The sequence below is a fragment of the Herpailurus yagouaroundi genome, unplaced genomic scaffold (genome assembly GCF_014898765.1).
Source record: "Herpailurus yagouaroundi ecotype Mexico unplaced genomic scaffold, PumYag 194, whole genome shotgun sequence".
In the NCBI taxonomy this organism is placed as follows: Eukaryota; Metazoa; Chordata; class Mammalia; order Carnivora; family Felidae; genus Herpailurus; species Herpailurus yagouaroundi.
In genome coordinates, this window is record NW_024412425.1 from 3,977,607 (window position 1) to 4,004,017 (window position 26,411).

Genomic DNA, 26,411 nt, shown 5'->3' on the forward strand with positions numbered 1-26,411 from the left:
GCTGGTCGTGAGAGCGCGGACATTCCCTTACCACAGCATCTGGGGCCGGAGATGCAAAGACTAGACATTGCAGGCGGGCGGGGCCCCTCAGGAAGGCGGGCGCAGAATGCAGGGCGGTCACAATTGGGGGAGCTGTTTTGGAGATTGTGGACCAGTCATATAGAGGCCCTGCCCTCAGAAACGTCAGTTCTCAATAAGGCGGGGCCAGGTCTCGGCACTCTTCACTAAAGCCAATCAACCAGGCCACGCCCCTCAACAAACCCCGAATCCCTCAGAGGCTCGCCTTCGCGTGGTCTGGCTCCCAGCCCCAGGCCCCGCCGTCCAAAAAGCTCTCCCTCTCAAGGGCACGCCCACCCCCGTTTAGGGCTGGCCCCCTCTGCCCACTCTGTGTCCCGTCCCAGTCTCTGCCAGGTCTTCTAGGAAGCGCCACTTTCTCACCGTTCACAGTCAACCTAGCCTCCGCAGCGCCGCCCCCCAGGCCAGAGAGCCCCGGCTCAGCTCTGCACACGTAGTCGCCTGCATCCTCGGGCCCCACCGACGGAAGACGCAGCGTGGGCCCAGAGCCCAGCACCTGGGAGAGGGTAGGGGCATCAGGGGCAGGACCTTGAGAGGAAGTTCTGTCCACCGCCAGCCACGGCCACAGGCTTTAGATCGGGTCTCACCTGCGCGTCCCCGCTGCGGGTCCAAGTTACCCGTGGGAGCGGGTTCCCGCGCCAGGCACAGCTGAAGGAAGCGTCTCCCCCTACGTCTACAGACATGGGCTCCGGCCTTGCCTGCAGAATCGGCCCGACTGGAGGAGAGGAGAGGAGAGGAGGTGTCACATGGTCGGGGAGGGATGCAACTTCAGACCCAGGATCGGCTACTCTGAAACGACACCTTCCCGCCCCTGCTCCCCGTGGCGTTGACCCAGCACAGCCAATCCCTGCCTACATCCTTTTCCGTCCCACCTTCTCCCGCAGCCAGTCGCAGCCACGCCCCCCATCTGCCCCACTTTGGCCACACCCAGGGCCCCGCCCCCGCTCACACTGCACATCCAGCGCTGTGCTGCGGTTGGCGCTACCCACTGCGTTGCTGACCTCGCAGGACACTGGCTCAATCAGGAATGAGGCGTCTGCCACAACCTCCAACATTGGTCCGCGGGCCCCGAGCACGGGGGAACCTCCCTTTGCCCACCTGCAGAGCAGAGGCAGTGAGGCTGCTCATGTTTTCCCTGCTCCCCTGGCACTCCCGCGCACGTCCCAACCCTAGTCCTCCCTAAACCCTGCTCTGGGCTGAGGAGAGGCGACCTCACCTATAGCCTGTGACAGGAGGTTGGGCTGTTGCTTGGCACAGGAAAGTGACCTTCTCTCCCTCCAGCACACTCTGTGGTTCTGCAGACAGAGTCACCACTGGGGGATCTGTGGAGGTAGGTCAATGGTTAGCGGTGGGCAAGGACCTGGAACACCTCCATGGAGCATCTGAGTCCAGTGCCCAGCCTCTCCACCCCAGGAGTCTGGGTCCCCACTCTCCTCTTCCTTTTTTTTTTTTTTTAATGTTTATTTTTGAGAGAGAGAGAGAGAGAGAGCACGCACGAGCATGAGAGGGGGAGGGGCAGAGAGAGAGGGAGACACAGAATTTGAAGCAGGCTCCAGGCTCCCAGCTGTCAGCACAGAGCCCGACGTGGGGCTCGAACTCACAGACCATGAGATCATGACCTAAGCCGAAGTTGGAATTTCAACTGACTGAGCCACCCAGGCGCCCCTCTCCTCTTCCTTTTGAGCTAAGAAGTCCAAGACTCCAGTTCCCAATTTCCCCAGGGTCGCAGGTCCACAGCCTCCTCTTTCCTCAAACCTTGGAGTCCAGACCTCAGGCCTCTCTTTTCCCAAGGGCCTGCAGCCTGGAGGGTCAATTTTTAACTGCACTCACACTGCAGGCTTAGTGTGATAGCTGTATCCTTCCCTGAGGGCAGGGCCTGGCTCCGGGCCCGGCAGACCAAGGTGGCTCCGTCATCAGCACTGGAAGGAGTCAAGGATAAGATGCTCTCCACCGACCTAGTGGTTCCTTCCTTCAGCAGGGTCTGGAGGTTATGAATAATAATAATGATTTCATCTTCTTGCTATATTGTGTTTACTATGTATCAGGCACTTCAAAGTACTTTATTTAATCCTCACGATTACCCTATGAAGTGAATATTATTGTCCCTATTGTACAGATAAAGATAAGGAAACTTGAGGGACAGAGAGGTTAAGTTACCTGAACTCAAGATCAATCAACTAGCAAGTGATTTGATCAACTAGCAAGGATTTGAACCCGAGATATCTGGCTCTGGAATCCTTACCCTTAATCACATACTAAGGGTCCTAACCCTTGAACTTCCTTCCTCCCATGCCCTTTTCTCCTCTGGATAAACCTGTGGTCTGAGCAGACCCCAGATTTCCCTGAATGGGCAAGAGCTGCACAGGGATTTCGACCTGACCTGGTGGAAGGTGGTCCCATCCAGACGGATCCCATCTCGGAACCACAGCAGCTCAGGGATGGGGCGGGCATCCCCACGGCTCCGACAGGTCAGATTTGCAGGAACTCCAGCAACCAGAGACACAAAGGGGCCTCCCAGTACCTGGGGGGCTTCTGGGGGTACTGTGGGGTGGATTGGAGTCAGAGCTGGACCCTGGGCCCAGAGACCCCAATCTTCCCAGCTCTAACTAACCACCCCCCTGGGCTCCTCGGACTCTGACACTCAGCTAAGCACTGGCTGTCCCCCTGGGCTTCCCAGGTACAAGTGGATTGAGTCCTCACCCAGCACATGCAGTTGGGCTGGCCGAGAGCGGAGGCCTGCTTGTGTAGCCTGACATTCATATGATGCTTGATCCTCTAGCTCCACGGGCCTAATGTAAAGGTCGTGCTGGCCACTGGCTGCGTTCCCTGATATCCAGTACCGGGACCACCCTGAAGTTAAGGAAGAGGCAGTCACCATCATTCTGAGTTCCTGGCCTCAGTCTCCTTTCCCAGGCACCCCACGCCAGAAAGACACCAAAAAGTGGGTGCTAAGCCAGAGAGACTAACCCTCTCGCATCCAGAGTCATGGCAAACTTGGGGGTGAAAACGTCAGAAAAAAAGAAAACAATTGCTATAAAAATCAAATTAGTACTACGTCTGGGGTGAGGAGAGGGCTATGGTAGGAGAGGGAATAAGAAAGCTTCTGAGGAGCTGACAAGGGTCATGAGTAGTAGTTATGCGAGTGTCTCCTTTATTTGGCAAATCTTCCTTTTGTGTTTTATATGCCTTCCTACATTTATGTAGTATTTTATAATACAAATAAAAATCTCCTACCCCCTAAAGAAGCTAAAACTTAGTTCTCCCAGATGTTTATCTGAGCCCATCAATTTCCTAAATTTGAAAACATTAAAATAGAGACTTCAGATACGGCGCAAGCTCAGCACCCCCACCTGGAGCCAACCCCTCCTGAGTAGAGAGAACAGTCTCACCTGGTAGGTCCCTTTCACCCCCTAGAGCCAGCCCGTCCTTGGTCCACTGAACCAGCCCCCAGTATTCGCCCAGGGCACAGGGCAGCCGGGCCTCAGCCCCCAGCAGTGCTACCAGGTCATCCGGTTGTTGCAGGAAATGGGGCGACGGGCCTAGGAGAATTGGGGGAAGGGAGTAAGGTTGAGTTTAGCAACGATCTTAGCTCCCTCATTCGGGACCCAGGAGTCTAGGCTCCCGAAGTTCTCCTCCGGCAGATCTAGGAGTCTGAACCCCCAGTTCCATCCACCCCAGGAAAGAGGCAGCTGGCAAACAATCCTCCCCCCCAAATTCATCCGCCCCTGGAGGTACCTGCATGCCCTCTGAGGCAGAAGAGGAGAACGAGGAGGGCGGAGACCAGCATCCCCGTCGTGTGTCCCCCAAGATTCCGCAGACTTGCTGCACGGGCTTTCCTGCTAACTTCTTCCTCAATAGCACACCTCTCACGACCCTGGTGGGAGCTCCCTTCGCGCCCGACTCTTCGCCCCAGGCTAGAGGCCACCCCGTTTCTGGCCTGGAGTTCCCCCAGTCTGCCCAGCTGCAGGCTCCAACACTCTGAAACACGGGCGGGTTCCGCGCCCTCTGTCTCTGAGAGACCGGGGAGGGCCCGATCCCACTCGCCCCGCCCCCTTGGAGACCCGCCCTTTCCCATTGAGGAACTCGCGCGGCAGAGACTTGGATGAATGGGGGCAACCAGGGCGGGGTTTCCCCGCGGGCGGGCGCCCCAGCCAAATTGGGGTCTGGGAGCCAGAACACCTGGGTCGAAGAAGGGCGTCCCGGCTGAGTTGGACACCTGCACCCAGCCAGGCTTGTGGGGGACATGGCGGGGGGGAGAGAGTGGAAGAAACTTGCTCAGCCCAGGTCCTCGGAGGGACGGCGCTGAGTGGAAACGAAGCTATAAACGGGAGCCTCTGGGGCCTCGCTAGTTTCCGCGCCCTGGGGAGGCGGGGCCCGGGTCCCCCCTGGGCCTGAGGGTCAGGAAGAGGACACCGGGGTCCCTGGGGCAACCGGGACCCCCGAGAAGAGGAGGGGGTCCAGCTCTTCTCGCTTCAAAACCCCTCTTAAAAAGGGGTTGAACCCCTTTTGCTGCAACCCATAGCACGTCCAAGAATCCAGGAATCCAGGCCCCCAGCATCCCCCACCCCTTCCCGAGACCCCGCAGTCCCGGCTCAGCCCCTCGTCCCCGCTGTGGTTGCTGGGCGACGGCTGGGAGGCGGCGGTGCCCGAGCTGGGGCAGGCGGGGAGGCTGGGAACCGCGCAGCTTGTCCTGACGGCCGCCTGCCGCCCAGCTGGGGCGTTCCCACGCTTCTGGCCGGCCGGTGCGCTGCGCAGCTGGCCCGGCAGGTGGGCGGGACCCCGAGCCAATCGAGTGCGACCTGGAGGGGGCTGGGACCCTGGGTCTGACATTCCTGAGCCTGTAGTGACTGGGGGCCCACACTCAGGTTCTCTCTCGTTCCTGAGCTCAGATTCTGACGTCCTCAAATGGCAGGCGTTTGGACTCTAGGATTCTAAGACTGGGCGAACAGACCTCTGTTGACTGACAAGTTAATGGCCTGAACTGCCAGTTTCTGAGGAGCTGGGGACTCAGCTAGGTCCCCTGCCTGCAGCATGGTGCAGTTGGGAGAGGATGATAGGGGGTCAGAAAATCTGGTCTTAAGTCTTAGAGTCAGTGGATTAACCACCAATCTCTCCCACCCCCACGCAGGCCCAGGAGGATTTGAAAATCACAGACGGTGAACATCTGCCCTAAGTCCTGTGTGTGCGTTGAGGGGGGAGGGTTGGAGGCCTCAACTCCTAGGACCTTGGGGAGAAGCTTCAGGACTCCTGAGTCTGAGAGACTTCTAGGTCTGGCGGCCTGAACTGGCTTCCTTCTGGGGACTCCAGTGACTGCATTTTGACATAGGATGAACTTGGAGCCAGGACTCCTGAGTCTTGGGGAGGAAGTCAGGTAGTAAGGCTGTTTTTCCAGACATCTGACATCGCTTCCCCTTCCTAGCTCTCTTGGGCCACAGGCATGGAAAGATGGAGAGCCTGAGGTCCCAGGAGCATCCAGAGAAGGAAAACAGCCAAAGTGGAGGGTGGAAGGTTTGTGCTAATTAAAGGTCCCAGCAACTGACAGCTTTACACCCTGGCCCTGAGGGATACCATCTGGTGAGAGGGCCCTAAGACAGAACCTCCAGTTCTGCATCTAGTCTGTGCCCCGGGAGGCGTGGGGGGGGGGGGGCGCAGTTGGGAGAGGGAATGTGGGGGAGGGCAAGGGGTCAGTAATGGGAGGGAAGCAGAAAGACTAGAGCGAACATGAAGTATGGAGCTGTGGGGGCTCAGGCCAGATGCCTCATCTTGTTCCTGGAGGAAGACCAGAGGACGGAGTCATGGCGATAGGGGTGGGGGGAGGAAACGGGCCGTTCCAATTCCTGCAGGAGATAAGCAGGCAAAAGAAGCTTATCCCATGTGAGTGTGTGTGTGCGCGCACACTGGGATGGGGAGGGCAGGCCAAGCAGCATATGGTTATAAAATTCAAAGATGTGAGAAACAGGAGGACTCAGAGATGGAGAAACAAATAAAAGAAAGAGGTATAATCAAATATTGACTGAGAACAAATATTTATTGAGTTTCTGGTGCGTGTGAGAGAACACGGGGGAGAGTGGGGGATAGAGATGAGAACAAAGAAACACAGAAAAACAGAGACATGTAGAGGCATAAAGAGAGACAGTGACGGAGGTAAAGGTTGACTGAGGTGTAACCACCTTATGGCGAGGGAGGGAGGGAGGAAAGGAGGGGGGAGAGAGGTGGGGGAGGAGGCGAAGGGGGAAGAGAGAGGCTGGGGAGAGACAGAGGGAAGCTTCATGAACTAAAACTCACACAGCCAAGGGCTCCCAAGCTGGGCTCACTCCTATACCCACTCAGCGAGTGTAGTCTTGAGCTCCGCCTTTCACTCCCACCACTCTGACTGCCTTGCACACTTATACCTCAAGTACTCTTTTTTTTTTAATTTTTAAAAATGTTTTTATTTATTTTTGAGACAGAGAGAGACAGAGTATGAGCAGTAGAGGGGCGGAGAGGGAGACACAGAATCCGAAGCAGGTTCCAGGCTCCGAGCTGTCAGCACAGAGCCCGACACAGGGCTCCAACCCACAAACCGTGAGATCACGACCTGAGCCGAAGTCGGACACTTAACTGACTGAGCCACCCAGGCACCCCATGTACCTCACGTACTCTTGCGTATACCTTCACAGGTCACAATTCACTCTCACTTCCCCATGCTCACATGCATGCTCATGCACTCACACACACATGCACACACAGATATCTGCACTCCTGCGGTCTGTCAAACACACCCTTGCACGCTCTCCGGCAGAGACCCCTGATGGCAATGGGGGGAATGAGGTCTACTCAGGGAAGGAAGACACTTGCCAAGATCATGTACCAGGGGAGGAGAGAGCTGGGGAGTCCTAGATGACCCATTTCTCCACCTGGGTCTGACCTGCTCCCCCTTATCCTTGGCCCAAGCCAGGCTCTTGGGGTCATCAGGACTGGGGAGGCACCGAGGAATATTCCTGGCATGTGCTGACAGGGGATTTCATGCTCTGGCTGGGCTGGGAGGAGCCTGCTGGGCAGAGGCCTGGAACTGGAGGCTCTCGGGAGGGCACCTGGGGGAGGCAGCATTGTGAAGACAACAGTGGCTGGGTCTCTGTCACTGAGGGTCTCTGCCACTGATCACATCAGCCTCATCACTCTCCTGGGCTCCTGAGGCCTGCCGGACTCTGAGCAGCCGTCCTCCCTGAGGGACTGAGTGGTGAGAGGAGAGCAGGGGAGGGGGTGGCAGGAGAGAAGAGACTGAAGAGGAGGAAAAAGAGAGAGAGAGAGGGAGAGAGAGAGAGAGAGAGGGAGGGAGAGACTGACGGACTGACTCCTGGGAAGAGAGGAAACCAGAGAAAGAGAAGGAGACAAATGGACAAAGAGGGACGATAAGCAAAGCAAGAGACATAGAAGGACCCAGAGAAAGACAGAAACAGAGGCAGCAGGTAGGCAGTGGACACCACAGGAGCCACAGGCAGAGGACCTGGGATGGCCCTGAGGACCCCTGGCAGGGTTCCCCTGCTCCTTCTGGGGCTGCTGACCACAGGTGAGTGGAATCCTGGTCTTGTGACCCAGCACCATGTGGCCCTCAGTTCCCGCTCATGTTCTCCAGACAGACCCCCTGCCCTCTCCTGCTGATAGCCCTGTGTCCCCAGGCCTGGCCCATTTGCCACTCCCTGCTTCCACCCCCCGAGGCTTCTGGGCTCTGCCTGAAAACTTGACGGTGGTCGAGGGGGCCACTGCTGAGCTGCGGTGTGGGGTCAGCGCCCCTGGCAGTGCGGTGCAATGGGCCAAAGATGGGCTACTCCTAGGCCCTGATCCTAGGATCCCCAGCTTTCCGAGGTACCGCCTAGAAGGGGACCCCGATAGAGGTAAGCGGTCAGGGCCTAAGACTCTAAGCCACCAGCAGGGGCTGACTGTGGCCCTAACCTGGGACTCTTGGTCTTACCTGCAGGTGAATTCCACCTGCACATTGAAGCATGTGACCTCAGTGACGATGCAGAGTATGAATGTCAGGTCGGCCGCTCAGAGACAGGCCCCGAGCTCGTGTCACCCAGAGTGATCCTTACCATCCTGGGTATGGGTGAGAGACCCCCAGGACCCTTGAGTCCAGATTTCCAGCCCTTTCCTATCCCAGGGCCCAGGGTTCCAAGTCCCCAGTCTCCAGGCCCCAGTCCCAGACCCAGGGCGCCGAGCTCATTTCATGAGCAATGAGACTGAAAACCCAAATCCTCACATCTTTCTCAGTGGTGGCAGCTCACCTCAGACCCTTTCTCACCAGTGCCCCCCAAGGTGCTTCAGCTGACCCCTGAGGCAGGAAGCACAGTCACATGGGTAGCTGGGCAGGAGTACGTGGTCAGCTGTGTGTCTGGGGATGCAAAGCCAGCACCTGACATCACCTTCATCCAGAGTGAGTGGGTGAACTGGTGGGAACAGTGTAAAGCCTCTGGAGTGGGGAGGGGGTGTGTCCCCGCCCAGTGCCCTCCTAGGGGTCCCAGAAAATAGGACCTTCCTGAGTGGTGGGGATGCAGGAGGGGGCTTGGAGAGATGTTGAGGTCAGCATGAGACCCTGTGAATAGGAGGGAACATCCAGGGAAAGGTACCAGAGTGATTGCAGGACTGCAGTTCTGGAACTCAGGGAAGAGCCCAAGGCTCCAGACAGAGATATGCGTGTCATCGTTGGTGCAGAAGCAAGAAGCTGGGTGGTGGGGGTGAGTGATACAACCCAGCAAGGTGGTGAGGACAGGGGTGAGGCCCAGGACTTGGCCTCAGGGACTCCGGGAGGGCTGAACTTGCGGAGGAACAGAGCTGGTGCTTTTCCTCTGGAACTAGGAGGGAGGGGGCAATATGTGCACCCTAGGATTTCCAGGCCATTCTCCTCAGGATCTACCTTGGGGGGAACCTGGCACCCCTCTAGCCCTCTTGTTACCCCAAGGTGGACAAACAATTTCTGACATCTCTGCTAATGTGAATGTGGGGTCCCAGGAGAAACTCTTCACCACAGAGGCCACAGCCAGGTATGAAAATTGGGATGCCTTCCCTCAGCCTGGCCCCCAAATTTTCCCATGAAAACCCCATATCCCAGGGATTTATGCACAGAGACTAGAGTCAGGTGTGAACATCTGGGACCTAATTCTTTACTCTGACACTTCAAAACATCTTCATGGAAATGAATGCAAATTCCAGAGCATCAAGTACAAGGGCTTTGGTGTGGGCTCCGGGATTCCAGTTTTCACTGCCGACCCCCGAGATGTCTTCCATAGAACTCTAGATCCTAGAGGAAACCAGCAGAGAAACTTAGACCAGATGTGGGAAACTGGGATCCCCACCTCTTCACCCTGACTCCCCAAATTTCAGATGACTCTGACTCCAGAACCCCAACTTCCCACCCCAGGGTGACACCTCAGAGCTCAGATAATGGGAAGCTGCTGGTCTGTGAGGGGTCCAGCCCAGCATTGGACACCCCTATCCGGGTCTCAGTCACCATGAATGTTCTGTGTAAGTAGGGAACTGAGTCAGCTATGGACATTAAGGGTGGGAAGCAGGAATTGGGGGTCCTGGGGAGTTCAGGGATTATGGAAGGTTCAGACTCTCAAGGAGAAACATGGGGGTTCAAGAGGCAGGTTGTGGGTCCTGGAAAGAATGGATGAGCTCCACAGGCCCAATGAGTGCTGCTTCCCAGTCCCCCCAGGACCTCCTGTCATTGAATGGCCAGGCCTGGACGAGGGGCACGTGCGGGCAGGACAGAGCTTGGAGCTGCTGTGTGTGTCCCGAGGGGGAAATCCGCCAGCCACACTGCAGTGGCTGAAGGTAAGGGCAGAGGCAGGCATGGGGGTGGGAGGGTAGGGGGAGGAGCTGGCCCTGAGCTGGCCCAGGTCTGTCTCTGTCTCCAGAATGGCCAGCCCATGTCCACAGCGTGGGGCACAGAGCATGCTGAGGCAGTGGCCCGAAGCAAGCTAGTGATGATTGTGCGACCAGAAGACCACGGGGCGAGGCTCAGCTGTGAGGCCCACAACAGCGTATCGACGGGAATCCAGGAACGTGGGGTCACCCTGCAGGTCACCTGTGAGTCCTGATGCCAACTGCCCGTCTGTCAGTCTGTGCCCCAGAGAACCATCTGTTTGTGCTCCCAAATCATGCCTGACTGATGCCAAAGACCTTGTCATCTGTCCCCAGTCCCTTATCTGGGCCGGCCTGTGAGGCATCCAGCCTAGTTTAGTGTCTCTCCTCTGTCCATCGTCTCTGCAGTCCCCCCCAGTGCCATTACCATCCTGGGATCTGCGTCCCAGTCTGAGAACAAGAACGTTACACTCTCCTGCATCACCAAGTCCAGTCGCCCACGGGTCCTGTTGCGATGGTGGCTGGGTTGGCGGCAGCTGCTGCCCACAGAAGACATGGTCATGGATGTGAGGCGGTGGCCAGGCTCCCGGGTCTGAGGGAGGAGGGAGCTGAGGGCATGACTCCTGGATCTGGGCGAGGATGGGTCTGGCAGCCTGGACGCCTTGGTCCTTGGGGAGTATGCACTGGGGTCCTGGCCTCCTGGGTCTCAGAGGAGAGGGTGGAGATGCTTTATGTGTCCCTGCTAGGGTCCCAGTTGAGCCCAGCCCTCAGTACCATGGATGGGAGTGATCTCGTTCCCAAGTCTGAAGCTCTCTCCCTGCCAGGGCCTGCATGGTGGCCACATCTCCATGTCCAACTTGACATTCTTGGTGCGAAGGGAAGACAATGGTCTGACCCTCACGTGTGAAGCCTTTAGTGAGGCCTTCACCAAGGAGACCTTCAAGAAGTCACTTATCCTGAATGTGAAATGTGAGCCCCCACCTTTGCCCAGAGGCGCCCCACCCCTTAGAGACCCCTCCCCACCCCCCACCCCCACCCCCGTCAGGCCCAGCCCAGAGAGAAAGGCCATTCTTCCTGGCTCTCCCCACAGATCCTGCCCAGAAGTTGTGGATAGAGGGCCCCCCAGAGGGACAGCGCCTCCGGGCTGGGACTCGGGTGAGGCTGGTGTGTTTGGCCATTGGAGGCAACCCAGACCCATCTCTTACCTGGTTCAAGGTTGGTGCCAAGCAAGGGGTGTGGGGTGGCCAGAAAAGTGGGGGAAAGATGAAGCCCTTTCTTTCCTCCAGAGTCTTGGGAAATCTTGGGAAAACTTGAATTTCTTGAAAAATACTGGAGAGTTTGAGTTTTGGTAGGGAACTGGGAAAGACACAAATGCCATTAGAATTAAATGGAATCCTAGGAAAACTCTTGGAATTCTGGGAAAACAGTGAGAATTCTGGGGAAAAAGAAGGCATTCTAGATCAGGATAGGGAATTCTAGAGAAAAGGCAATTAATTTCATCAAAAGTAAAGAAAATTCTCATGAAATTTGGGGATTCAGATGCAATGGCAGGAATTTTAGAGAAAGACTAAGAATTCCAGGAACAAAGACAATGATAGGGTAAAGGCTGGAAATTTTGGGGAGAGACTAGTTATTCCACAGAACATTTGTAAATCTATTCATATTAATTAATTCGTGGGACTTGGGGGCAAGAAAGTGAAATTCCATTAAAATTAAGAGAAATTCTGACGGAATTCTGAGAAAATCCTGGGAAATTAGAGGGCTAGTGGAAATTTTGGGGGAAAGACTAGGGATTATAGGGATGAAATTTCATTGGAGAGAACTCTGGGAAAATGCCAAGAATTTGGGCATTACACAGGTAAAAGACTATTTTAGGGTAATAAGAGAATATTGGGAACGGATTCAGAAACCTGTGGAAAGACTATAGAATTAAAAGAACAATCAAAGGAAATCTTTGGGGAAAGTGGGAATGTAAAGAAAAAGAACTAAAGATAGGAAAAAATGAAGAAATTCTGGGAAAGGCTTGAGGATTCCATGGGAGTTTCCAGGCAGGTGGTGTTTGCTAAGCGCAGCTGGAGTGGTTGTTGAGGAGTGGGGCTGAGGGTCGGCAGGGGGCGCTAACAACTGCTGGCCTCCAGAGAGCAGAGCAGGCGGGGCGGGGAATGGGGGCGTGGGCCTGGAAGCCAGATCCCACCGCAAAACCGCGGAGCTCTCGGGGCCCACGGTAAGCGGGAGAGACTCCAGGTGGGAGGTGCTCAGTTCCAATCCCCATTCCTCTACCCTAGCTGGGTGCCGGCGGAAGGGGGCGCCTTTTCTTCATCACAGGAAGGCTTTATCTGGACTGGGGGCAGCCAACCCGATGAGGCTCTTTCTGGGGGAAATGGCAGGCCTACGCGGTCCCCCCCGTCAGTCTTTGCCCCCAGGACTCCCGTGCGGTGACCGAACCGCGGCCGCCCCAGGAGCCGCGGCGGGTGCAGCTGGGAAGTCTGGAGAAGTCGGGGAGCACCTTCTCCCGCGAGCTTGTACTGATCACGGGTCCGTCGGACAACCAGGCCAAGTTCACGTGCAAGGCGGGTCAGCTCAGCGCATCCACGCAGCTTGTGGTGCAGTGTGAGGGCGCGCACGGCGGTGGCCTGGGGGAGGGTTTGGTCGCGGCGGGGAACTAAGCCAGAGCCCGGCTGGGGGACAGTGGATGCCAAGAGCCAGGACTTGTGCAGCTGGGCCTGGAGTCCAGGTGAGGCGGAAGCAGGCTCTGAGCCTCGCTTTTCCGACTCATTCTTGAAGTTCCCCCAACAAACGTGACGATCCTGGCCAATGCGTCGGCGCTGCGCCCAGGGGATGCCTTAAACTTGACTTGCGTCAGCGTTAGCAGTAACCCTCCTGTCAATTTGTCATGGGACAAGGAGGGGGAGAGGTAAGAGTGCTAACGGCCCCACCGCTCTCTGGTTCTGGTCATGCCTCTTTACCGTCTGAGCTCCCCTCCCCACCCCTGGTGTCCTGCCCTGTACCTAGTATGCCTCTGGCTCTGGTTCCATCCCTGAGCTGACTCTGGCCTGACTCCGCCACCCCTGCCTGGTCCACAGGCTGGAAAGTGTGGCCATACCACCCCGTAGTGCCCCATTCAAAGGATCGGCAGCAGCCAGGAGTGTCCTTCTGAGAATGTCATCCCGTGACCACGGCCACCGAGTGACCTGCCGAGCCCACAGCACTGAGCTGCAGGAAACCATGAGCGCCTTCTACCGCCTCAATGTGCTGTGTATGTGGAACCCTCTGGATTCCCTCCTGATCCTCTACTACTTCGGTCTTCACCTTGACACTGTCCTTTATCTCCAATCTAAAGCTTGAAACTTTCCGGACCTTTATCCTGACCCCCGACTCTACACCAACTCCAACCCTGCCCAACCTCCATTTTGCCTTTGCCCTCTATCCTGACCCCTGACAGTGACCTCCATCCCGAACCCTCTCTCCATCTTCTAACCTGACTCTGGCCTTTATCCTTTTCCTACACTGGATTCTGACCTCTATCCTGAACCTAACCTCTGAGCTCAGCTCTGAACTTGTTACCTTGTCCACAACCTTAAATCTAGTTATGACCTAACTTTAACCCTTATACCGGTACCTGATCTCAAATCCATCTCGGACCCCAGCCTTAACAACAATCTTGACTCGTGGTGGTGCTCCTTCCACAGACCCTCCAGAGTTCCTGGGGGAGCAGGTGCTTGTGGTGACCGCGGTGGAGCAGGGTGAGGCACTGCTGCCTGTGTCTGTGTCTGCCAACCCTGCCCCGGAGGCCTTCAACTGGACCTTCCGGGGCTACCGCCTCAGCCCAGGTGCGCGGAGTGGGCATAGAGAAGGGTGTGGGTCTCCTGGACATAGAGAAGGGTGCGGGCCCCTCACCCTGACCTTCCCCAGCTGGTGGCCCTCGGCATCGCATCCTGTCTGGTGGAGCTCTGCAGCTATGGAACGTGACCCGTGCTGACGATGGCCTTTATCAGCTGCATTGCCAGAACTCAGAGGGCACCGCGGAAGCGCTAGTGCGGCTGGATGTACACTGTGAGCCCCCTTCATCATCCTAGGAAACTAGAGTGTTCTGGGGGGCCTGCCCTCCATAGTAACCACACCAACTCAGGGAACCTTGCCCACTGTGGAGTCTCCTTATTGTGGAAGCTCCACACACCCAGAGATATTCACCCATCCTGAAAGCTTCCCACTCCGGGAGCCTCTACTGTGATGGAGTCACTCCCACTTTGGGAACCCTGTCCACTAGTGAGACCCTATGTGGAATTTGCTCAGACAGGGGGCCCACCTACATAGGAATTACTCTCATCAGGAAGCCAAGCCCACTGTGGAAGCTCCACTTCCACACAATCCTGGAAGTCCACCAGACCTACTCTTGTCACTACAGAGACAGTAGAAGGTGGGGAATGTCTCACTAACACTGAGAACTTTACTCCAAGTGCTCTTCATAAAGGGCAGTCTGTATTACACCTGTAACTTTCCTGAACACCTCTAAGACACCTCTCCTACTTGGGACCTTCTCTCACCATCAATCGTGTAGGCCCAAGTGCCTTCCCCAAATCCTTGCCTCCCCCAGATGCCCCCACTATACGAGTTCTCCAGGACCCTACTGAGGTGAATATTGGGGGTTCTGTGGATATAGTCTGCACCGTTGATGCCAATCCCATCCTTCCAGGGATGTTCAACTGGGAGAGGCTGGTAAGGATCCAACCTTTGGTAAATGGAAGTGGGGTCTGGGGATGTGGTTTCTTAACTATGAATTCCTTGGGAGGAGGGATCACATCTACACGATCCTGTATAATTACATATTTATTGGGAGATACTCCAGTGAACTGGAGAACTGGCAGGTGAATGGCAGATGGATGGGTGCATTTGTGGATAGATAACCAAATGAGCGGGTGGGCAGGTAGATGGATATATGGATCAATAGGTAGGTGGATGGATGGATGAATGAATGAATGAATGGATGGACAAATGGACAAGTGAATGAATAGACTGATGATGAATAGATAAGTAGGTAAATGACTGAATGAGAGAAATAAATGGATTAGATTAGAGAGTAAATGGATGGATAAATACACCATCAATAGAAAGATGTCTGTGAAAAGATTATGGATGGATGCATGGATGGATGGGTGCAGAGGTCAGTGGAGAGATGAAGAGATAAATAAATAGGTATCTGGATGGGCTGATGAACAGTTGCATGTATTTATGGGTATGTGCGCATATGAACAAATAGATGAGGTGGATGGGTGGACAGATGGAAGGGTGGGCAGATGGATAGATAGAAGGAAGATAAATAGCTGGGTGAATGAATGGGCAAATGAATGAATGGATAGGAGAGGTAGATGGATGGACAGATAAATGAATAAATTGATAAATAGGTGCGTGGTCAAATAGACAGGTGGATGGGTAGATAAATGGTTCCAAGCATGAATGGTTGGATAAATGGATGGGTGAATAGTTGTCTGGATTGGTGGATGAATGGATGGACCCATGCACAAATGATTGGATAAATGGATAGATAGATGGATGACTGGGGGAATGGATAGGGAATTTTTTCTTTGCTAGATCTGTGGAGGATGATTGTGCCTAGGAGAATAAAGATACAGGAGGGACCCAGTTTGGGGGATAACAGAGCTGGGGTCAGACTTGGGGGCCATCTCCTGTATCTTGTGCCTCAAGGGAGAAGAGGAAGAGGACCACAGCCTGGATGACATGGAGAAGATGTCAAAGGGATCCACAGGGCGTCTTCGAATTCACCATGCCAAATTGGACCAGGCTGGTGCTTACCAGTGCATCGTGGACAATGGAGTAGCACCTCCAGCCCGAGGGCTGGTCCGACTTGTTGTCAGATGTGAGTGACACCCAAAATCCTGACTTCAAGGCCTGCCACTAAGCCCACATTTCTCATGTCCTTCCACATACCTTATGTTGACCAACAACCCCTCCTAGTTGCCCCCCAGGTGGAGCACCCCACCCCCCTAACTAAGGTGGCGGCAGCTGGAGATAGCACCAGTTCTGCCACCCTCCACTGTCGTGCCCGAGGTGTCCCTAACATCGTCTTCACTTGGACCAAAAATGGAGTCGCTCTGGATCTCCAGGATCCCAGGTGAGTCAAGGCCTAGCCATGTAGCACCCTAGTCCCAACTTTGGTCCCCCAACCCTAGTTACCTTCCCTGAGTCCCTGCCACACCTCTTCTCCAGATACACAGAGCACACATACCACCAGGGTATGGTCCACAGCAGTCTCCTGACTATTGCCAATGTGTCTGCGGCCCAGGACTATGCCCTGTTCACGTGCACAGCCACCAACCCCCTTGGCTCAGACCGCACCAACATTCAACTCGTCAGCATCAGTATGGTGGGAGTGGGGTGTGAGGGTGTTGGGAGGGTGCTCCCTGGGTCAATCCCCAAGTCTCTGGTTGGCCCAGAATGGCAGTGTTCCCCAAACCTGAGAGGTGTTTATGAGTGAGGATGGAGTTTCTGCCTGCCCTGAAAATCCTAATAGATTCTGGATCTTTAGGAAAACTCATAGCAAAGAAAAAAAAAGGCAGTGGGTGGGTGAGGGATAATTTATTGGCCCAAGTAACCAAAAAGTAGATCATTAGGAGTTGCTTGATCTAGGTTCACTGCCATCCAGAACTCTCTGTCTCTCAGGTCTGCTTTTCTGTGTTGGCTTTATTCTAAGGCTCCTCATGGAGGGCTGTTAGACTTCCCAGGGGACATAGAATTTTTTCTTTTCCTAACAGTGGTATGAAAGTACTAGAGTTAAGACTCATTGGCTCTACTCAGCTCCCATCCCACCCCTGAACAAACCCTGTGGTCAGGGAAGGCGACATTCTGGTTTGTTTGGCCTGGACACAAATCTATCCTACCAGGGAGTGGAGTCACTTCCATCAGAAGCATGTGGCCTAAGAATGTGGGCTAGTGGTTTTCCAAAGGATACTCAGGATTTTGTAACCAGAAGAAATGAGGAATGGATGTGAAATAGACACCAAAAAATCCACACAAGGAATGTATGTCATGTACAGACAATACTCATTACTTGTCAAGTCTGTATTTGTAAATTTGCCTACTTGCTAAAGTTTATTTGTAACCTCAAAATCAACACTCATGCTGCTTTCTTGGTCACTCGGGGACATGTCCAGAGCAGGCAAAAAAATTGAGTTGCCCAGTGAGGACATTCTCAGCTGAGGTAGAATAAGGTGACACTCTGCCTTCTTGTTCCGCTTTCATCCTATAATGAAGTGTCTTCTTTGTGGCCCTATCTGGTGCCACATTTTTTTTGCACTTTTGTGCTTTTTGTTAGTGATCTTGCTATTTAAAATGGCCTCTAGGCACAGTCCTGAATTGCTATCTACTGTTCCTAAACATATGGAGAAAACACTTCTCTTGGATAGGCTTCCTTCAAACATCAATTATGACATTGTTGGCCGTGAGTTCAATGTTAATGAGTCGATCAATAAGATATATTAAATAAGGTGTCTTTAGACAGAAGCACACACAAAACAAGATCATGTATTGACTGGTTGATGAAAATGTGACTGCAGGCTCACAGGGGTCTGACTCTGCATTTCTCCCAGAAGCAATGATTTGATATTCTGTAATTCAGTGGTCATAGCAACTTTATAGAACATAACCACTACTAATAACAAGAATCAACTGTATATTTAAAATCATTCTTAGAAAAATCTGGAAGGAATCTTGCAGAACCCTTTTGTATCCTCTGACTATTTCCCTCATCCTTTTCCTCAAAGGCCGCCCAGATCCCCCAACAGGATTAAAGGTCATGAGCATGACCCCATACTCAGTGGGGTTGGAATGGAAGCCTGGCTTTGATGGGGGTTTGCCACAGAGGTTCCAAATCAGGTGGGTTCCTGTCAAGGCAGGAAGGGATGGCAGCCAGCAGGGCTGGGGCACCTCCCTCAATGACTGCCCTTCCTCTCATACAGGTATGAGGCTCTGGGGACTCCAGGGTTCCTCTACATGGATGTCCTACCACCTCAGGCCACCACCTTCACACTGACTGGGCTGCAGCCCTCTACACGATACAGGGTCTGGCTGCTGGCCAGCAATGCCCTGGGGGACAGCGGACTAATGGACAAGGGGTCCCAGATCTCTGTCACCACCCCAGGTGGGAAAAGACAGTCTTGAGCAGGTTTTAGACCTCCTCAGGGGACTTGTAGGATGGTATAGTGAAGTAGATACTATTATTCCCTTTTTATAGATGAAGAAACTGAGGACTAGAGAGGTTAAGCAAACTGTTGAAGCTCACACAGCTAGAAGGAGGTAGAGATGAGATTGGAACTCAGGAAGATGAACTCCAGGAAGCGGTTTTTAGCCACTAAACTATACTGTCTGAATGTGATTAATGACACAAGGGAAATTAGAAGAAAGTTTGAATTGAATGAAAATGAAAACATGGAAATTGTGGGCTGCAGCTAAAGCAGTGCTTAGCAGGAAATTTGTAACATTGAGTGCTCATTTAGATTTTTTTTTTTAACATTTATTTATTTATTTTTTGGGACAGAGAGAGACAGAGCACGAACGGGGGAGGGGCAGAGAGAGAGGGAGACACAGAATCGGAAACAGGCTCCAGGCTCTGAGCCATCAGCCCAGAGCCTGACGCGGGGCTCGAACTCACGGACCGCGAGATCGTGACCTGGCTGAAGTCGGACGCTTAACCGACTGCGCCACCCAGGCGCCCCTCATTTAGATTTTTAAAAAGGCTTCAAATTGATGCTTAGTTTCTATCTTAAGAAATTAGAAAAAGAAGGGCAAATTAAACCTAAAGGAAACAGGAAGAAAATAATAAAGGTAAGAGCAAAAATCGATGGACTAGAAAACAGAAAAACAATAGAAAAAAATCAATGAAGCCAAAAGCTGCTGCTTTGAAAAGATCAATAACCTTTATAAAGCTAATCAAGGCAGGGGCGACTGGGTGGTTCAGTTGGTTTAAGCGTCTGACTCTTGGTTTCAGCTCAGGTCATGATCTCACTGTTCGGTTCATGAGTTCAAGCCCCATGTCAGTCTCGGTGCTGACAGTGAGCTCAGAGCCTGCTTGGGATTCTGTGTCTCCCTCTCTCTCTGCCCCTCCCCCACTCATGCTGTCTCTGTCTCTCTCAAAAATAAACTTTAAAAAAAGAACAAAAAAACCCCAACAAAAATCAAGGCAAAAAAGAGGGAAGACGCAACCTCACCATTATCAGGAATGAGAGAGGACATTACTACTAATCTACAGATATTAAGGACAAGTTAGGGAATATTATGGACAACTTTATGCCAATAAATTCAGCAACTTTGATGAAAGGGGCAAATTCTTTACTATGACTAATGAGAAGAACGTTTTGACTCTGACAGGCACTGTAGTGTGGTGGTTAATCCACAGAGCCTGGTTCAGACAAGCCTGGATTCAGGTCTCAGCCCTGCCACTTCCTAGTTGTGAGACCTTGGGCAAATTACTTAACATTTTTGAGCCTCAGTTTCTAAAAATAAGGTATCTCAGATCTCTGTGCCTATTTCTGAAAGTAAGGTGTCTCTCACACAGTGTGAGGATTAAATAATATGTCTAAAGTGCTTAAAACATGGACCCATACAAAGTAAATGATATGTAAATGCCGATTCAAAGAAATGCACCCCCCTCCTGCCCCCGCTCAACTTCTGTTTACACTGCCCCATGAAAACTCACTCTTTCTGTCTTTCCCTTCCTGACAGAGCAGTCTTTTTCCTCATGGAAGTAAGGAGTTCTTCCCATTCCTCCTCTTTCTTCCCCCCAGTGGAGTCTTCTCTTTAGGTACTAAAGCATAAAGTACCACATTCACTTCACTTGCTCTACAACTGATACCTGAGAGGGGCACCTGGGTGGCTCAGTCAGTTGAGTGTCCAACTCTTGATTTCGGCTCAGGTCATGATCCCAGGGTTCTGGGATTGAGCCTTGAGTCTCCTCCACACTGAACATGGAGCCTGCTTGAGATTCTCTCTCTGTCTCTCTGTCTCTGTCTCTCTCTCTTCCTCTGTCCCTCTCCCTGACTTGTGTTCTCTCTCTAAAATAAAATAAAATAAAATAAAATAAAAAATTAAAAAAGACATTCCGAGAGCCCAACATCGTTTTTGATTAACTCCCCAAACTGATAATTCAGGTTAAAAGGAGATTTCATAGCATAAAGCACTCATCAATAATAATAATTATTATTAGTAGTAGTAGTAGTAGTAGAGTGGCTATTAATAGTATTGCCATTACTGTCAGGATTTGCAGATGTCTTTGAAATATTCCTAAAGAAGACAAAAATCAGTTCCTCAAAATGGGTTGAAAAGCTTAATAGGAAACTAAGAAATACTTAAGGCTTATCCCAGATTCTTGGTGTTAATTCACAATCTCTATATCCACCACCACCACCCCCCCACCCCCCCAGGTCTAGACCAGCCTTCTGGACAACCTGACTATCAACTGCCCACAGAGCAGCCTACAAGTAAGTTTTCAATCAGCTGAGTATCCCTCCCTCCCCTGAGAATAGAACCTTCTGGTTTCCGGCTCCGCCTGCTCTGTTTTGTGGCCACAGCCCCTTAAGACTTAGCTCTGTCCCTCACCCACATCCTCAGCTCTTTCTCTTGCCTGGATGTGATATATTTTCTCTCTGCCTAATTCAATTTAATTCTGAAAGAATTAGCTGGTTCTCTGCCCTGTGCAGAGCCTGTATCAGTTAGCGTTTGAGGCAAAATAAAGCACTTCAAACACAGGTACTTAGAGCTACAACCATTGTTTTTCTTGATTCTATGAGTGACCCAATACTTCTGTTCTGGGCCACAGGCAGCTGGAGGCTCAGCTGGGACTAGTCGATCTAGAATGGCCTCCTCCTCACACATCTGACAATCTGGCTCTTGGTTGGGATAACGGAAGTAACTGGGCCACATGTCTCTTCTTGGCTTGTTCACATGGAGGTGGTCACAGGAGTCTCAAGAACAGCAGGACAGGACAAGCACTTTCAAGTTTCTGATTCTGTCATATTTTCTATTGCCTCATGGGCTGAAGCAAGTGACGTGGCTCAACTCAGAGTCAGTGTGGAAGGGGACTACTCAAGAGTGTGGTTATAGGGACAGAATTATGACCATTTTGCAAACAGTCCCCCTTCAAAGTCTGAGAAGAAGGTTGCAAGTGACATAAATTCACCTGTGTGGGCAATAAAAAGAAATGCTTGGCTTGTGAAATTGAAAACTCCAATACGTGCTCACAACATTCACCAAGGATCTATTTCTCATCCCCTCTCAACTTTGTCTTTGTCTTTTATAGCTTCCTTCTCAGGTTCTTTCATCAAGAGAGCAAAGAATTAACACACCCCCACCCCCCACCCCCATACACACACATACTTCTAGCTCTGTTCTCCTTCTTAGCAGCCAGCAGAGGAGTGTTCTAATTATTCTGGCAAAAATCCACCTTGGGTAAAATGCTGGATTGGTCTGAACTGATCACTGTGGAAAGAGGGATGGGTGCTCCCGTCGGCCAGGGTGGGCCATTGTGTCCTCCATGGAAGTCTGCAGAAACATACAGCCTGAGAGTGAGGGATGGTTATTTCCTTGAAGGAAATTAGTGCTGTCAGCAGAAGATGGGGAGATGGATGCTGAGCAGACGTCTACTTAGAGGGATTTAGTCTTGCCCTTAGGGATATAGCAGGGATTCCGATATTATCTGGAATGGAAGCTTGTGCAAAGAGGAAGTCATTTGAGAAGAAAATCAGTTGAGAAGAAAAGCCATTTAAGGACAGACATTTGACTATTCCAAATAGTCACACTTACAGGTGTCGCTTTGCCTCAGTGATTCTGGAAATAACCAGTGGTTAATTTGTGTGGCCAGAGGGTCCAACACCAGGGTCTATGGTTGGTGGGCAAGGCTTGATACCTGGGGAGAGGCCGTGAATGCCCAGCTAAGGAGCTGAAGCTCCCCCCTGAATCCACACGTGGGGCTCAGACAGAAGTAGGACCCACTGTTAGTGGCTTGACTTGAGAAAGCACCCTGCCCTGGGGTGGAAAGAAGGAATGGACATGGAAATCCCTGCCCATCTGCTTTTCTGACCTGGGAAGAGACCTTTGCTTAATCAGAAATGAGCATTGTCAGAGAATGCTGCTCTGGGCCTACAGCCAGTTGTTTGGGGTTCATTGAGGGTACCTTCTGCCCCCAGGACCCTCAGGGCTGCCCCTGATGCCTATGCTGTTTGGTGTTGGGGGTCTTTTGCTGCTTTCTAACATCTCCTGTGTTGGGGGATTCCTCTGGCAGCGGAGACTGAGGCGTCTTGCTGAAGGTGAGGAGAGACCCTCTTCCCCTGCGGGGATGGAGGCCCAAGGGTTACATGAAGCCCTGAGCTTCATATTGAAAGTCTCTCAGGGCCTGGCTGGCCAGAGGAGGGGTGTCTCTGATCCCTTTTTCCCTGATTCCCTCAGGCATCTCAGAAAAGACAGAGGCAGGGTAAGTGGGAATATTTTTCTGTAAGAAAGATTCTGAGGGAGGAGTTTTGGGGATGAGAGGTGTCAGAATCAACACCCAACTGCCCTCCATACCTCTATCCTGGAAGGTCGGAGGAAGACCGAGTCAGGAATGAATATGAAGAGAGCCAGTGGACTGGAGGCCAGGACACTCAAAGCTCCATGGTGAGTGGGGGTGCTTCCAAATGCCCTGCTAATAGTGAACTGGCAGACTAAAAGCCTGTCATTAGCTTTGGGTTTATCATTGTCCTTTCTGGGAGCTATGGAATCAGAGGATAGAAAACATTTTATCTGTTGGTTTTTTTTTTTTTCGGGGCATGGGTGGGCATTATTGACAGGTTAGCACAACAGATGTAGAGCCATATTACCACTCCATGAAGGACTTCAGCCCCCAGCTACCACCAACACTGGAGGAAGTGTCTTATCCCCGAGGTGAGTCATGACCACATCAGAACTCCCCCTGCTCATAGATACCCTTGACATCTGGATGGGTGCCCCGATCATCCCTTCCTTTCACTCCAACTCCAGGTCTCACACATCTTGAGGAGGATATGGCTTTTCCTGGACACCTGTATGATGAAGTGGAAAGACTGAATGCCCCATCTGGGGCCTGGGGACCCCTGTATGATGAAGTACCAATGGTGAGGAGATTTGTATCAGCAGAAGTCTCTTCTGGCTCATGCCAGAAACCCACCTCCTACTGCTCATATTGGTGAGGGTAAGCTAGACACCATAGCAAAAAGTCCTGGCTACAATCCAGTGGTCTAAAGATTGCCTATTTCTTTCTCACATAGCAATCAGAGGTGAGTGACCTTGTTGCACGTGGTTATTCCAGAATTCAAGTTCTTTCCATTGTGTTCCTCTGCTATCTGTGAGTACATTGTTCAAATTTGCATGGATAGGCCAGTCCACTGGGGGTTTCAACTGGTGGGATAGGGAAAAATAGAGTGTGGTGGAGGCACAACTCTGCCTTATGGCCCAGGCCCAGAAATGGTACACTCTATTCATTCCCCAGTGAGAACACAGTCACATGGCCACACCTAACTGTAAAGGAGACTGAGAAATACAGTCCAGTTTGGAGATATATGCCTCACTATAGTTCTATTATTGTGGAAGAAGGAATCTATGCATTCTGTTGGATAATTAGCCTTCTCCAATACACTGGTTAAGTAGAGAGACATAGAGAAATATTTTTTTGGCCCATTCAATTGAAAAGTCAAGGGAAACCCAGAGTTTCCTCCCTAGAAATGTCCCTAGAAAATTCAGGTTTGTATCCTATTAGATTGGAAATCCTCAGAAAAAGAGAATGTCTTTTTTCCAATAGCCCTAAAGCCCCAGTGCTGACACTTTATTAGTCTAGCTTTGGTCACATACTTATTGCTGAAACACTGAGGCAGGGGAAGGACTATGCTAAGACAGGTCTGGATCGGTGTCCAGCCATGGCATCAGGGATTAGGGGCCAGTTTCACTCAATCCACCAGCCCGAGTGGGAGAGGAACAGAGAGCCCAGAGGGAAGTGAAGATGGTGGCTGGGCAGGCAAGAACAACGGACACTTTTAACCATCAACTACCCCCACCTACTGCCCCACAGTAAGGGAGATGGGTCAGAACCGTTGCCTTTCTGTGTGGCCTTGGCTAATGCTCTGGCACCTCTGGGCCAAGGATTTCCCTCTGTAACTTTGTCCCAGAGAGGGCACTGTTCTCACCAGTGTGGAAATAGCAGGGCATTAAAATGCTGTCCGTGGTGCTGAACCATATGTGCCCTCTAAAGCACAGATGCAGTCTGCACTCTTTCTGTAAGGGTCCAGATAATAAATATTTTGGGCTTTGCAGGACATGCTGTCCTTTTCAAAACCACTCATCCCTGCAGCTGTACTACAAAAGCACCCATAGACAATATATAAATGAACAAATGTGGCTAAGTTCCAATAAAACTTCCTTTTTGGACACTGAAATTTGAACTTCATATAATTTTAATATGTCATAAATATTCTTATTTTGATATTTTCCCATCAACTAAAATGTGTAAAACCATTCTTAGCCCCTCAGTAGTACAAAAACAGGCAGCAGACCATATTTGTCCCATGGACAAATCTGCTCTAAAGTTTGCCAAGCTAAAACAACCATTTTCTCCCAATTCCAGGGCAAAGCACATGTACAGTAAGGATACTTCTACATGGTCTTCTATTTTGATGAAAATTTGGAAATTTATAGGACTAACAGAATCACAACTCACATTCTACAATTCCTGATATCATGCTTTTTTGTTTCTATTTTATTTTTTAAAAGATTTTATTTTTCTTTATTTCTTTCATTTTTTTATTTTTGAGAGAGAGAGAGAGCATGCATGTGTGTACACATATGAGTTGTGGAAGGGCAGAGAGACAAAGAGGGAGAGAGAGAATCCCAAGCAGACTCTGCACTCTCAGCACGGAGCCCGACATGGGGCCTGATCTCATGAACCTGTGAGATCATGACCTGAGCCAAAACCAAGAGTCAGATGCTTAACCAACTGAGCCACCCAGGCACCCCTTAAAGATGTTATTTTTAAGTTATCTCTATACCCAAAGTGGGGCTTGAACTCACAACCCCAGAGATCAACAGTCACGTGCTCTACTGACTAAACCAGCCAGGCACCCCTCCTGCATTTTTTAAAGTTTCATATTTCTGACATTTACATTATTTTTCTGAAAAAAATCATGAGATATCTTGGACTTGAGGCTCATGGAGGCTCATTATAATCACTCTCTTCTTTGTATATGTTGGATTCCCTCCCATAATTAGAAACTAAAACATTTTTTTTTCTGGGAATTTGAGTAGGAGTGTGTATCCCTCCTAGAGCTGCAATGGTGACCCACAGGGCATCTCTCTATGGTTCTAACTCCAACTTTGTTTGTCAGGGCCTCTGTGATCCCTGCTGGCCTGAGAAGACATATGAAGATACAAGAGGAATCTATGATCAGGTGGCAGGAGACTTTGACCCGATGGAAACTGATTCTCTACCTTTTGAGCTGAGGGGACATCTGGTGTGAGAGCCTTCTCAACACCCTTTTTTCCTACACCTGCAGGACGTAATATACCAATGGTCTTTTTTATTCCAATATGGGCTGAGCTTATTAAGTGAGCTCCATAAGACACAAAGGGACTGGACTATTTTGGGGAAAGGTGTGTGTAAGTGACAGGAGATGATTCAAGCTGGTGCCAAAAAGGTTTGTATAAATAAAGTTCCTCCTGGAGCCAGCTTTGGAAACTAAACTTATCCAAAGGGGAACAGTAAATTATAAAAGACATCTCAATAATGAAAAAGCTATTCCAGGGTCTTTATACTTTTTTAAAGTAAAATTTTCAGAAGTTGGAAATGACATATTAAAAATAGTTCATTTTGAAGTCAACTACACCCGAAATAGCTAATAATAAGTGGAATTTATGAACCATTGTTATGTCCTACAATATTATTTTCCACAAGTATCTAAAACATGATGTATAGACTATGACACACAGCTAAACATAAATAGACTCTATAGAAAATAAAAAGACAATAAAAGAAGATAGACACAAAATAATATATATTATATGATTTCACTTACAGAAATTCTAAAACAGGCAAAGCTAATTTAAGGTGACAGAACAGATCGGTGCTTTCCTGGGGCCCGAGAAGGGAACTGACTGCAAAAGGGCACAGGGGAACTTCTGGGGGATGATGGAAATGTTCTATATCATTATTGTGGTGGTGGTTACATGGATATATAGATTTGTCAAAACTCATTGAACTGTACACTTATGATGGGTGCATTTTATGGTACATAAATGATACCTCAATGAAGGTGATTTGTAAAACAGTCTTCACAATAAAGCAGCCCAGCAAGAGAATTCTTATTGTTTACATTGAATAGCAGAAAAACTGAGAAGTCCGCCTATTTTCATGGAGAGCTGACTATAGTTAAATATAATATTTATTTAAGCCTCCACCCTCACTTGATTATCATATTACCAAAACT

The 26,411-nt window shown here is 51.0% G+C and overlaps 2 protein-coding genes across 13 annotated transcripts in view; one reads left to right on the forward strand and one right to left on the reverse strand.

The window, feature by feature from the left end:
• The window catches only part of KIRREL2 (kirre like nephrin family adhesion molecule 2), an 8,527-nt gene extending 3,926 nt beyond the window's left edge, over positions 1-4,601 (reverse strand). For 2 of the 5 annotated variants that reach the window (XM_040446038.1, XM_040446037.1), the window contains exons 1-10: positions 3,811-4,601; positions 3,465-3,614; positions 2,776-2,925; positions 2,456-2,616; positions 1,906-2,056; positions 1,292-1,397; positions 1,025-1,173; positions 663-790; positions 439-571; positions 32-132 (exon numbers count right to left, since the gene is read on the reverse strand). In XM_040446038.1, coding sequence (XP_040301972.1) covers positions 32-132; positions 439-571; positions 663-790; positions 1,025-1,173; positions 1,292-1,397; positions 1,906-2,056; positions 2,456-2,616; positions 2,776-2,925; positions 3,465-3,614; positions 3,811-4,150 — 1,569 coding nt within the window. In that variant the 5' untranslated portion in view covers positions 4,151-4,601. The remainder of the gene's footprint in view (positions 1-31; positions 133-438; positions 572-662; positions 791-1,024; positions 1,174-1,291; positions 1,398-1,905; positions 2,057-2,455; positions 2,617-2,775; positions 2,926-3,464; positions 3,615-3,810) is intronic. The other 3 variants (XM_040446034.1, XM_040446033.1, XM_040446036.1) reach the window with 2 other exon arrangements.
• Positions 4,602-6,634: 2,033 nt separating this feature from the next.
• NPHS1 (NPHS1 adhesion molecule, nephrin) lies at positions 6,635-26,283 on the forward strand. 8 transcript variants are annotated; one of them, XM_040446057.1, is made up of 30 exons: positions 6,635-7,624; positions 7,734-7,949; positions 8,033-8,155; positions 8,360-8,488; positions 9,014-9,095; positions 9,473-9,576; positions 9,761-9,888; positions 9,972-10,143; positions 10,327-10,484; positions 10,743-10,887; positions 11,009-11,133; positions 12,342-12,528; positions 12,703-12,832; positions 13,002-13,174; positions 13,608-13,748; positions 13,831-13,971; positions 14,513-14,634; positions 15,622-15,793; positions 15,892-16,048; positions 16,144-16,295; positions 17,697-17,808; positions 17,892-18,073; positions 20,352-20,408; positions 22,113-22,232; positions 22,372-22,396; positions 22,503-22,578; positions 22,752-22,845; positions 22,942-23,054; positions 23,208-23,216; positions 25,314-26,283. In XM_040446057.1, the coding sequence occupies exons 1-30, from the start codon at positions 7,567-7,569 to the stop codon at positions 25,443-25,445; spliced, it is 3,735 nt and encodes a 1,244-aa protein (XP_040301991.1). In that variant the 5' UTR covers positions 6,635-7,566; the 3' UTR covers positions 25,446-26,283. The 8 variants fall into 8 exon arrangements, with proteins under 8 accessions (XP_040301991.1, XP_040301992.1, XP_040301988.1 ...); XM_040446058.1 differs by lacking the exon at positions 23,208-23,216; XM_040446054.1 differs by lacking the exon at positions 6,635-7,624 and having other exon boundaries at positions 7,635-7,949.
• The last annotated feature ends 128 nt before the right edge of the window (positions 26,284-26,411 follow it).